This window comes from Muntiacus reevesi, chromosome 1 (assembly GCF_963930625.1).
Source record: "Muntiacus reevesi chromosome 1, mMunRee1.1, whole genome shotgun sequence".
Lineage (NCBI taxonomy): Eukaryota > Metazoa > Chordata > Mammalia > Artiodactyla > Cervidae > Muntiacus > Muntiacus reevesi.
In genome coordinates this window covers 67,022,659-67,035,103 of record NC_089249.1, presented here as the reverse complement: position 1 = coordinate 67,035,103, position 12,445 = coordinate 67,022,659, and the positions used below count along the sequence as shown (strand labels likewise).

General features: G+C 47.9%; 1 protein-coding gene across 1 annotated transcript in view; it reads right to left on the bottom strand.

The window, feature by feature from the left end:
* LMX1A (LIM homeobox transcription factor 1 alpha) overlaps nt 1–12,445 on the bottom strand; it is a 166,616-nt gene that overhangs the window by 50,320 nt on the left and 103,851 nt on the right. Inside the window, exon 4 of the mRNA XM_065924851.1 lies at nt 3,356–3,588. Within this exon, the coding sequence (XP_065780923.1) occupies nt 3,356–3,588 (233 nt within the window). The remainder of the gene's footprint in view (nt 1–3,355; nt 3,589–12,445) is intronic.

The window sequence follows — 12,445 nt, the reverse complement described above, 5'->3', positions numbered from 1 at the left end:
CAAGATACATCTACTGAACAAGTGCATGAATAAGTGAACTGGAAAGCTCCAGTTTGTCAATATCAGCCTCAAAAACAAATGCCTAGAGCCAGGAAACATATTGCTAAAAATGTGACCAGAGAAGTGGCTTGTTGACCTATTGCAGTTTGCCTGCTCTGAACATTATACTATTTTTTTAATTGACGTATAGTTGCCTTACAGTGTTGTATCAATTTATGCTGCACTTACAGCAGAATGGTTCAATTATGCACACATATGTGGTGATGTAGTTGCTAAGTCGTGTCCAACTCTTGTGACCCCATGGACTGTAGCCCGCCAGACCTCTCTGTCCATAGGATTTTCTAGGCAAGAATGCTGGAGTGGGTTGCCATTTCCTTCCCCAGCGGATCTTCCCGACCCAGGGATTGAACCCGGGTCTCCTGCAGTGCAGGCAGATTCTTTACTGACTGAGCCACCAGGGAAGCTGTATATATACACACATACGTATATATGTATATATAGTGAAAGTCGCTCAGTCGTGTCTGACTCTTTGCAACCCCCTGGACTACACAGTCCATGGAATTCTCCAGGCCAGAATACTGGAGTGGGTAACCTTTCCCTTCTCCAGGGGATCTTCCCAACCCAGGGATCAAACCCAGGTCTCTGGGATTGCAGGCAGATTCTTTACCAGCTGAGCCACAAGGGAAGCCAAGAATACTGGAAAGGATAGCCTATCCCTTCTCCAGTGGATCTTCCTGACTCAGGAATCAAACCGGTGTCTCCTGCATTGCAGGTAGATTCTTTACCAACTGAGCTATCAGGGAAGCACACACAGACACACACAGACACACACACACACACATATATAACATATATACACACACACACACATATATATATATATACATTCTTTTAAAAATTCTTTTTCATTATGATTTATCACAGGATATTGAATACAGTTCCCTGTGCTATACAGTAGGATCTTGTTATTTATCCATTCTATATATAATAGCATCTTTTGTTAACCCCAAACTTCCAATCCATCCCTCCTCCTTCCAACCTCCCCCTGGGCAACCACTAGTCTTGAATGCTGCACTTTTAATGGTCCTTAGATCCAGCTTCTTTTGTCTTTGTGTGTGGGGAGGAGGCAGTACACTGATGTTTGTACCCAATTAAAATCTATAATTGGAAAACAGTCATCAAGAGTCACACAATTGGGTACCAAGGAAGGCTAGACCGCAGCATTTATTTCCGTGTGAGAAAGAATGGTATGTCCTTCTGGGTCTGCATGTCTTTCTAAGGTCACGCTGGTATTCTGATCCCCATAGCACTTAAGCCCCTTGCGAATTTGAAGATTTTGCAATATAGCACAGCAGAGGCCCAGTGGTTGGGTACAGGACGGCACCGAAGGAAAAGACAGGACGAGCTGATCTGCTAAGCAGCTGTTTAGAGTGGGCCCAGCTACCCCAGAGTGAGATGTTCAATAGGAGGAACTTCCCCCAAATTAAAACATACAGGAAAACTTAAGTCCAATGAATCCAACAGAAGCTGGGATTGTCCTGGTATCAGCTTACCTGAGGCTGCAGTCAGAGTCGGGCAAGAAGAACCAACCCTCAGGAGGGAAAGGAAACAAAACACAACTGTGATGAAGATGCCAGCACCAGCATGCCCTGGCACGTACTAAACACCAGACTGTTAATATGAATTTATATTTTATTCCCCAATATAAGGCACCATGATCAGCATTAACACCATGATAACCGTGACACCATGATCACCATTTTACAGCTATAAAGATTAGGGCTTGGAGAGGTTCCAAAACTTGCCCAAAGTCTCACAGATCTAAGTGGCATACCCAAGGTGAGGTCCCCAACTGACCGCCTCTAAAGCTCTTGAACTCAAGCATCACCCCACAGGGTTTCTGTTCCATGTGTTTATTTATCTTTTAAAACAGATTTTATCAATCACCCTCAGCATTTAAACCCTGCGGACACAGTGGTAAAAAAAATAAAAAATAAAAAAGATATACGTGGTCCCTGATGGCGCTTAGCAGTCTGGCAAGAACAACAATCAAACAAGCAACCCCAATCAAGTGGGATCCATGTCACGGCAGGAGAGGGTAAGGGTAAACCCCCCAGGCACAAGGGAATAACAGTCTTCCTCCGTGAAGTCAGTCTTAGAAAGAAGCTTAAGGATACGCTGGCAAGACTAAAGAGTGAGTAAGAGACAGAGAGGGAATAAACTCTTAAGATGTGGAAGTCAGTGGGAGACATAGATATGAGCTGAATATAGAGGGAGGGGTCAGAGGCTCCCATGAGGCTGAGGAGATGAGCAGAGAGATTCCAGAGGCCCTGTAAGCCATGGTAAGTGGTATGGAACTTGACTAGAATTGGCAATGGCAAAAACTACTAAGTTCACAGGGACATGACCTCATTCGATTATAAGATTCTTCCACAAAAAGGGAGGCCAGGTTAACACAAATGTTGTACCGTGGGACTGACACCCTGGGAAGGCATCCCATGCTTCACCTGGGCAGTTGAAATTTCTCTGGCCTTGTGAAACGCAATCCAAAAAGTTTCTGAACCTCTCCAGGGAGGGTGTGTCTTAGGTGAGCGAAGCAAATATATTCTAGATCCTTTCTTTATGTGACCCACCAAGCCTTAGTTAGAGTCCAGCTTTCCCACTTGACAGGTGAGGAAACAAAGGCTACCGCAGCTCAGCATGACTGTGGCTGATGGGATTACTGGTTCCAATTCACCATTCTCCTTAACAGCTTTATGTATCTCTACCCTGTCAGGGCCTTGAGGTGCATGCAGTGTATTTCCCCTCCCCAGACTTCAGGTTTCATCTAATTTGATTTGACCAGCACAGTACCTGCAGCCATTATATGAGTAGAGGTTTTAAACGTGATTGAATGGTTAAGCATACCTTCCTGCACTTTTACCACTTCCAGGAGATCATGCCTCATAGCTGCTGCTTCTCAAGCCTGAACCCAGTCACACAGAGCAGACTTGAACCTGGTCTATAGCCTAGAGCCAAGGTCAGCTGAGATCAACAGATCCTAGGAGACTTGAAGACTTTCAGTGTGAAGCAGGGTCACTTCTGTTGACCCAGAGACTTGCAAATGTGTGAATAAATGTTTCTGGCTGTATGCCAAGGAATCTGGGGGTACTTTGTTACACAGTATCATCACAGCAATACCTGACTGATAAGAACTTACTCTGAACTTATAAAGAAACTTGCTGGAATGCACAGCCCTGCCTGTCATGGAACCAGGGTGCCTTGGTGGTGGCCTTCTAAGGGAGAAAGCAATCCAGACTGCCACTACAACCCACTCTCCTACCCCCTGGCTTCCCGCCCACCACACATCACTCACCTGAGTCTGACGCTGCTGGGCTCACCAGGCTGAGCAGCTCCCGCTCCTTCTCATAGTCCCCTTTGCAGAGCAGCTGCCCCTCCTTCAGGACAAACTCATCGCCCTTCTGGAGCTGCCGCTCGCAGACACAGCAGCAGAAGCAACCCAGGTGGTACACGCTCTTCTGGGCCCGCATAACAAACTCGTTGGGTGCGATGGCCTCAAAGCAGCCCCCACATTTGACAGCAAACAGCCTAGCAGCAGGGAAAAAGCGAAGCAAGGTCTGTGAGAAAGACGGCTGAGGCCCAGGTCTCAAGTCAATCGCAAAAGGAACTTCAAGAACTGGGATAAGGAGACTTGGAATGGAATAGGCTTTAACTCTAGGTGATTTTATTCCCTGAGGAGGTTGAACCAAAGAATTCAGTTGAGTCACTCTCTCAAAGGCTTAAGAAAAGAAGGATGAGCAGCCTCGGAGGAAATGTGAGTTGAAACCCAGTGTATTTGGTGTGGTCCACAGCAAAGTGTTCCCAAAGGATGCTCTACAGACTGGTGCCAGGCAGGCTGCCCAGGGTCCCCAAGGGCTGACTATTCAAAACAAAATACCAATAACAAAAAGGCCCAGGCCCACTCCAATCGCAGGCAAATGGATGGGCCCCAGAATGTGAATTTTTAACAAGCTCCCCAGGGCATTCTGAAGTATCATCTAGTTTTTGAGAGAGAAACTGCATCCCAGCTTCCGAGCCTGACATTCAGTGGATTCAGCCCAGCTTTCAGGACTTTTATCTCATTTCACTTACTTTCAACCAACCATGAAGAGGGTGTGCATCTATGCCAGGAGGAGGTAGTAGGTACTAGTGATATAAAGGTTAATGAAATAATTCCCTTCCAGAAATGAGCTCAGGCTAATAAGAGAGACAGACATGTCCAAATAACCAGAGGGTCCCAGAACACAGAAGAGGAGATGACTGACTGTCAGGGAGTCAGCAGGAGAATCTGCATTTTATGACACATTCAATAAATCTTGGTCAAGAGCATTACTCTATAGAGGGGCCCTCCGCCGTGATGGCCTAAGTGTGGCCAGTCCCATCCCACAAGTCCTTTCACACACTCACTCACTCATTTAGCCTTCTTTCCATTCATTCTTTCATTGATTCAGAAGCATCCACCACACACTACACCAGACACTCTGTGTCCTAACGGAGGGGTGGGGGAAGGAAGCCCCCCCAAGCAGCATTCACGTGCTAAGAGTCTCCTGGAGTGTCTGTTGCAGGCCCAAATAATCCAAAACAAAGTCCTCATCCTCAGTCTCCATCCTCTGTTACAGAGCTCCCATAACAGTGAGAGAATCAGCAAACAAAGAAACAAACAGGTAATGTCTACCCAGAGGGATTTACCTTCAGGGAACAGAATGTAAGAATGATATGAAGCCGTGCTTCATGAACACACAATAGGGGGCAAAGCCCTAGCCTGCCTATAACTGTTAATCCCTACTCAGTGCTGAAGCTACACTAGTAAAGGGCTCCATCCGCACACGTGCACAGTGTGTTTATCCTGGCAACTTCCTGGACAAAGGGAAGAGTTCTGAGGGTAGAGTGGAGAAGTGGGTAACGAGGAATTACCAAGAAAGGAACTGGCACAAGCGAGAGGAAGGCCGGAGTCTCTAGGTGAAGGAAGCCGAGGCCTGGAGAAGGGACTGAAGCTGCCTGCTGTGGGTCTGCTAGGGAACAGCCTCTGGACAGAGGCCAGCCTGCAGGGGGCTCAGCACAGCTCGGGATGAGAAGCACATATGCAGCCTCACTGTTAGCCGAGACCTCGGGCCCTGACACCAGCCTGCCCCTCGCCTTGACCACCGCCGCTCATGAGAAGCACCCATCCTGATATGCCTGCCTTCTGCCTCTCAATTTCAGAAAGGAGGCTGAGGCTGGGGGGGGCAGTTCGGGGGCTGCTGTGGCTCCTTTACCACTAAGCAGGTATGTGACAGCCCCCTAAACAGAGCTCCAGGCCCCCGCTGCTCTGCCCATGCCCTCTCCCTTCCCCCGCCTGCTCTGGGTGGTTCTGCTCTCCAAGTCTGAACTTGAGGGCACACACGAGGCCCTGGAATGATGGCCTTTACCCCCCACCCCAACACTGGATGTCGTGTGTATCAGACAGAAAATCCACCTAGTTCATCCCCGGCCCCGAGTCCCCAGACACTGTTTGCCAACCTAAGCAAACGAATCAGGGCTTTAACAGGAGCTGGTCAAACGCGCTTTGTCCCCAAGCTCTCCTTCTGCTCCCCTTCCCCGGGAAGGAGCCGTCAAACAGAATCAAGGCAAATGCTCCGGGGGTCAACAAGCTCTTGAGAATCCAGTCGCAGGTGGTGGCATCTGTGCTTGTCTAACTTCTACCCTGTTAATCTCCTCCTCTTCCTCCTCCCCTTCTTAATTTCAACCCCCACTCCAAAAACTTCCCCCAAGCTGGAAAAGGGAGGGTTGTGGGGAGCTCAGCAAAGAAATCCCACCATATTGACTCAGGAACGGCTGGAGGAAGCGGCAGGCGTTGCCTGGGCTCAGATCCTGTAATGGTCGCGATGGGCAGGGGTGGGAGGGTACAGAGGCCTGGCAGAGGGGGCAGACCTGTTTGTCTCCGTTCTCTTCCCCAGCTCCCCCACTCTGGGTGAAGACCAGGCTGACCTCACCTAACTGCTTCTCACTACCCCGAGGGCACCCCAAGGGGAAGAGGCGCACACAGTCCGCACGGGCGCTACTGTGGGCCCAGCTGCATCTGCACACTTCTGCAGGTTGTTGTCTCTAGGGCTCAGACACGCAGAGAAAAGGATTTGTTCAAAAGTCCAGGGCATAATTAAAACACAGCCTCTCTCTTCCCAGTGCCCTGGATGGCGGCCCCCACGGTGACTTCACCCTCTGAATGCTAATGAGACTTCTCTCCGGGTTCAGAGCCTGGCAGCCTGGCTGTGCCCTGGAAAGTTAAGCCTGATTTCCAGGAAAGTCCAGCTCTGCTGGGCATATATAACAACTGTCAACTTTGCCCACCACTAGACATTCACCCACTCCTGAGGGCTCCGTAAATGATTCTTTACCTCTTTGTTACATCTAATTCCCTCACTTGTAAGATGGAAATAACAGGATCTAGCTGGTGGAGACATGTCCAGGGCCCAAGTCCTCTGTTAAGAGCTGTCCTTCCTCTACTAAACGTCCTTTGCCCTCCGTGGGGCAGACCTGGGGCTGCAGCCCTGAACAAGGCTGCCATGTCCTCAGGGAGCTCACATTCCCCAACAGGCTGGCACCAATGACCACAGGAGCCTGTGTCTGGGGCAGGTAGGAGGGGCCCAGCCAGAAGGGCCCAAACAGCCCTACCCGACTGGCTCGGGCTAGAGGTCACCACATCTTCCTTCCCACCCTCTCCATTTAGCTCTCTTCTTCGTCCCTCTGGCCCTTTCCTGCTCCACCACAGGCAGGGAAGCCAAGGCCGACTGAAGCTCCATTCCAGGCCTTGCCCACCTCCCTCCCTGAAAAGCACAGTGCTAAGATGCATAACTGGGAGTTCTGGGAGGGAGCTGGGGTCGAGTCTGTTGGCTCGGCCACTTCCAGGCAGTCCATGTGGGTCGGGGCCCATCATGGAACCTCTGGCAGCCTCGGTTTGCTCCAATGAGGATGCCTGCACTCCTGGATTACTGGGGATGAAATGGCAGCAGGTCTGAAGACCTGGAGAGCCATAAGGAAGGGCACAATTCCTAGTTCTTATGACAGGCCTCGCCTCTGTCTTTGACTCCCCCCCCCCCCAAAGGCAGCTGTCTGTGCTCAAGAGTTTCCAAGCTGTGTCCTGAGAGATGGCTTCTTCCTTGACAGCAGGAGTCCTTTTGCTGACTCCTCCCGGCTCTGACATTAGCACGACCTCCTCTTCAAAGCATGCAGCACTGACCCAAAAGAAGAACGGGGGAGGCGTGGCTGGCATCGCTGACATGCAGAGCACACACCTTAGACAAGGCATGTCCTCCCACCACACGCACCGAGATAATGCGACGGGGATGAGGTATCTAGTATTAGGTGCCATGAAGGGCAGCAAAGAAGAAAATAAAAAGGTGACCTGATGCAGGCAAAGGACCCAGGACTTGATGTAGGAAGACCTAGGCTCAAGGTTTCTTTTATCAAGAGGCCTCAGAAAAGCCCCTGTCTTTCCCTGGGCCTGTTTTCTTATCTTTAATGAAAAAGTACTGTCCTATATCAGTCATTCAGAGAAGGCAATGGCACCCACTCCAGTACTCTTGCCTGGAAAATCCCATGGACAGAGGAGCCTAGTAGGCTGCAGTCCATGGGGTCGCGAAGAGTCGGACATGACTGAGTGACTTCACTTTCACTTTTCACTTTTATGCATTGGAGAAGGAAATGGCAACCCACTCAAGTGTTCTTGCCTGGAGAATCCCAGGGATGGGGTCGCACAGAGTCGAACATGACTGAACTGACTTAGCATATTAGTCGTTACATCAAGTTCTTAGAGGTTGTGGAAGGGGTCAGTCTCTATTCTGCTTGTCTCCTTTTAACCAGAGAAGCCAACTCTGCCTACACCTAAGTCCAGGTCTCCAGCATGACAGGGCCTTACTATGGTAATTCTCCAAACAAGGTATTTTCCAGAAACATATCATTCAGAGACATACATACACACATATGTGTGTGAGTGTGCAAATATATATATTTGCATATCTGTGAAGTTATGGTTCATTCACAAGTATACACACATCTGTGTATATGTATACACAAATATACAGACACATACACACACATAACAGGTAAGGCAAGAAGAGAACACGTATGAATGAACACACAAACACACAAAACATACACACGCATACACCAGCTAAAACCAACAACTCACTCACGTATCTCTCTCTTTCTTCCTATCTGCACAGTATAAATATGTAAGTACTTCCATAAAGGATTTACATTAATATAATGTAAGTCGATATAATATAATGTAAATTATATACATATATATATTATACAAATTTTCAAATATATCTATTTCTAGAAAAGATTTCATTTGAAGATAGCAAAATGCTCCTAGGGTACATTTGAAATCCATTAGGCTGGATAATTTCTTAACTCACCCCCATTTTTATGATTCATGCATTTATATAGTGTTGGAGGTCCTACTCTGTAGGTAAGAAGAATGTTTCCAAGGCAGAGATGAAGGCTTGCCACCTGAGAAACTCCTAGAGACACGACTAAGGCAATGGAGACGAGGTCAGACCTCCGGGAAGCAACAGCACGCCTTGCCGAGCAGGAGTTATGGCAGAGAGACGACACTGCATCCGGATCCTGTGTGCACACCAGGACTTTGGTGCCGGGTATGTGAGCTCAAGACAATCACTCCACATGATAAATATGGGGTCCTCATCATTAGAATATCTTTCATCCCCAAATTACTTTATTACAAAGAAAAAGAAGCTTATAGAAGATAAAAGAAGAGGAAACTGGTCTTCACTGAATACTTACTTGCTGCCAGGAACTGCAGTATTTCTTATATACATTCCCTCATTAAATAAATTTGTGTAGTAATAGCAAATAGAGCTATTTTATAAACTCACAGAGAATCTCACCAGCTCAACTTGGCTCATGAAACCTCTCTTCCATGAGAATGAGAGGCTGTGGGATGGCTGATGCTTCACTTCTTCCTCATATATCCTCTCTAGCACTCCTTTCACAGGAGAGAGAAACAAACAGATCAAGCAGCTAATGTGGGTGGTCTGGGCTCCCGACAGGTCCCCTGGACACGCCCCTGGCTTCGCAGGAGGTTCTGAGACTCTGCTGCCCATATGCAAGTGAAAAGCAGGAGTCAGGAACCAAGTTGATCCTTCGTTACTTGGTTCTTGGGCCCCAGAGTACATGAACGGATCTGTGAAAGAGGTCTGCCCTCTACGGAGTTGTGTTAAGAACAAACAGTATCCAGGAGATGTTCTTAGACCTAACACCACCATGCCCAAGAGTCTACTCTGATTCCAAGATGACTGGGAAACAAGATGATTCTCGCAGGAACCTCAGTCACTGGGGCATTTGCTGGGTCACTGTTTCTAAGATATAGGCAGCAATGCAGGTCAGTGAGGCTGGACCCAGGAAGACCCAAGAAAGGTCAACCAGAGAGACCGAGTTACAGAAGCAGTGAGACAGGGAGGCAATGCGGTATAATCGGATAAACTGAGACCAAGTCCCTGCTCCGCCACTTATCAGCTAGCTATGTGATCTCGATCAGACCATGGTGGCATTAGTGTACTCACCTATAAAATGGAGATAATCAAGGACCTCTGTCAGAGAGGCACAGTAAGATTTAATTGAACTGACATCAGAACTGCTTAGCATAGTGCCTGGCACATGGTGAATCTTCAATAAAATGGTAACTATGATAAGGAGGAAGAGGATGGAGAAAAAGAGCTGAATATGAAATATGACAGGGAAATTAGCAGGAAAATGATGAGCCATAATGTCAGAGACTGGGAGAATCAAGATGAGACAAAGGAGTATGCAGAGAGAAGGTCTGGAGCAAATAACTTAGGAACACAGCCGTGGATAATGCAAGAGTGTCAGCAGCCAGGTCTTCAGTGGTACTGGTTGTGGACAGGGGGCCAGTCTTGATAACATCACGGAACCAAGGTCTGAGTTCCCACCTGCTCTAATGGCCTCTGGTTAGGGTTTGCATGCCACCTATCCACACAGCATCTGTCTGGATTCACCCAACTAACAGTGCTGGTATGGCTGGATGAAATGTCCTCTTGCTCTGCGTATCAACGTAAAATATCAAACAAAGAGGTTAACTCAGGCTTAGTTTTCTTTTCAGTATCAACACTTTTTCACCCGTGAATGCCCATGACTCCCTCCAATCTCTCCCACCTCCTGCCACATTATCCTCTAGAAATCAGACACTAGATGCCGTGTTATTCCCACGTTTAGTCTCCAGGTTGATGATACAAATTCCCATATACCGGAATATTAAAACACATAGCAGCCTCATGCAAACCCAAATTTATCCTAGGGCAAAAGCTTGGAGACCCATGAAGGCTGAGGAGGACTGTCGGGGGAGCCCTGACTATGACATGTTAGAAGGTTCCAGAACCAAGCCTATGCTTGGAAAGATGGAGGTCTTCATTAACCTTGACCCAGAGTACTTCAGACCTCAAAGGGAGACCCTCAAAACATCCACACCAGAGACAATTAAGTAGAAGGATGGAAAACAAATAAGTACATGAAAAACCCTTAAGGCCAACTGACTGCATGCTGTTCTTTCTCGCCAAAATGAGAAATCAGAGCCGTTTTTAGCCTCGGACAGCAGATCACTACAGATCACACTGCCTTTCCACAGTCACTGACAACACTAGTTTTAATCGAGCCTGTGAACTCTCTGGTCTAGAAAGTAGACGTGGGTCTTTGCACAGTTCTTTAAGAGGCAGGCTGTGCAGATTAGCACAGCACTGTTCCCGCCCTGGCCACCAGGGGGCAGCACAGCAGCAGGCATTACGTGGCATGTTGACTTGGTAACTGAGGTCATCCAGGCACTGAGACAAGGATTGGCTCTATGCCAAAACTGTCTGTCCGGGAAAATCTGCTGCTGGGAGTCTGGGAGACCATGTGGCTAAAAAGAAGGAGAGATGGTGAGAGAGATGAGTATTCAAAAGTGTCGGGAACCAAAAGCATGGCTTGTGGCCTTAGAAGTAATGACACCAGCAGCCTTGTCAGCTGGCTCAAGGTCTCTGTCCTTGAGGCTGAGCCAACACACCACAATAAGCAACGGAGTCCGTGGTCCTGGGATGGTGGGAAAGTCTGCAGGGACAATGGGAGTGGCAAGATCTTCTATAGGAGACAGCCTCAAGACTCTGCAGTGGGGAGAAAATGGGAAACAATGAGCGGCTGGCAGAGCCAATCAGAGTCTCTGTGTCCCTGGGGCTCCCGGGGAGCTGTAAGCAGGACCATACAATGGGATGAGAACCGCTAAGCGTGGTGTCTGCAGTCCCAGAGGCTCCGTGAGGCGCTGGCTTCACGGAGACGCACAGGGTAACACGCACGGCTCATCCCTGAGGACGCATGCTGCTGGCAGTGGGCAGCGCTGACCTCAAAACGGTGGGCTGAGGAGTTGGTTGGCCAAAAACTCTGTTTGGGTTTTTCCATACTATCTTACGGAAAAATCCAAATGAACTTTCTGGCCCACCCAATACTTTTTGTTGTTGTTCTCACAGTGAATCTGTTCCAGAATCAGCAAGGTTAGTGGGAAGAGTCTGAAGTCTGATAGAACCTGGATTCAAGTCTGGATTCCATCTTTGAGAACTTGAGCAAGCTATAGACTGTTTTGGAGCCTCAGTTTCTTTATCCATAAAATGAGATCATAACTCTCACAAGATGGTTTTGGAGCGTCAATAAGATAATGTATTTGAAGGATCTGATACATACTAGCTGCTCTCAGTAAGTGGCAGCTATTAACTCCCTTTATTGAAATCAGTTTACCATATCTGCCCGTGTCAAGTGTTTGTATAAGATCATTATTTCAAGACAGCCAAGTGAGCCAAAAATAGAACTTCATGAGCATCCCAAGTCTCTGTTCTTCATTATATAATAAACTAAATCAGACTTTAATTAGCCTTTCATATGTTCCTGGAGAAGAGACTAACAGACAAATATGGAAGTACAAATGCTCAAGAGGAAACAGGGTACATTTCATTCAGGCTACTATGGCTGTGGTCTATCCTAACCTAAGGTCAATATTGACATTAACCAACCAGTGTTGATCAACACCTGCGTTCACTGCCCAACACCCAGCATATGTTCAGGAAGTCGGCAGCTCCATGTTTGACTGACCAGAGCCAACAGTTGCTATTTGGTTAATGCTGACATTATCTGACAAATAGTTAGAACAGATCCTTTCCCCTTATCACTTCACTTCTCGGGTGACTGCTCCTCACTGAGGCTACTGATCACTGTATGTATGGAAGTACCCTGAGATGCCGAGATTCTTGCCTTGTGCCCCTAACTCACAGACCCTGCCCCCAGAGGTCAGATCGTTGGCCTCCTCATTTTATAAATGGAAAGAAACTCAGGCCAGAGAAGGAAACTACCCCTCACCACAAAGAAA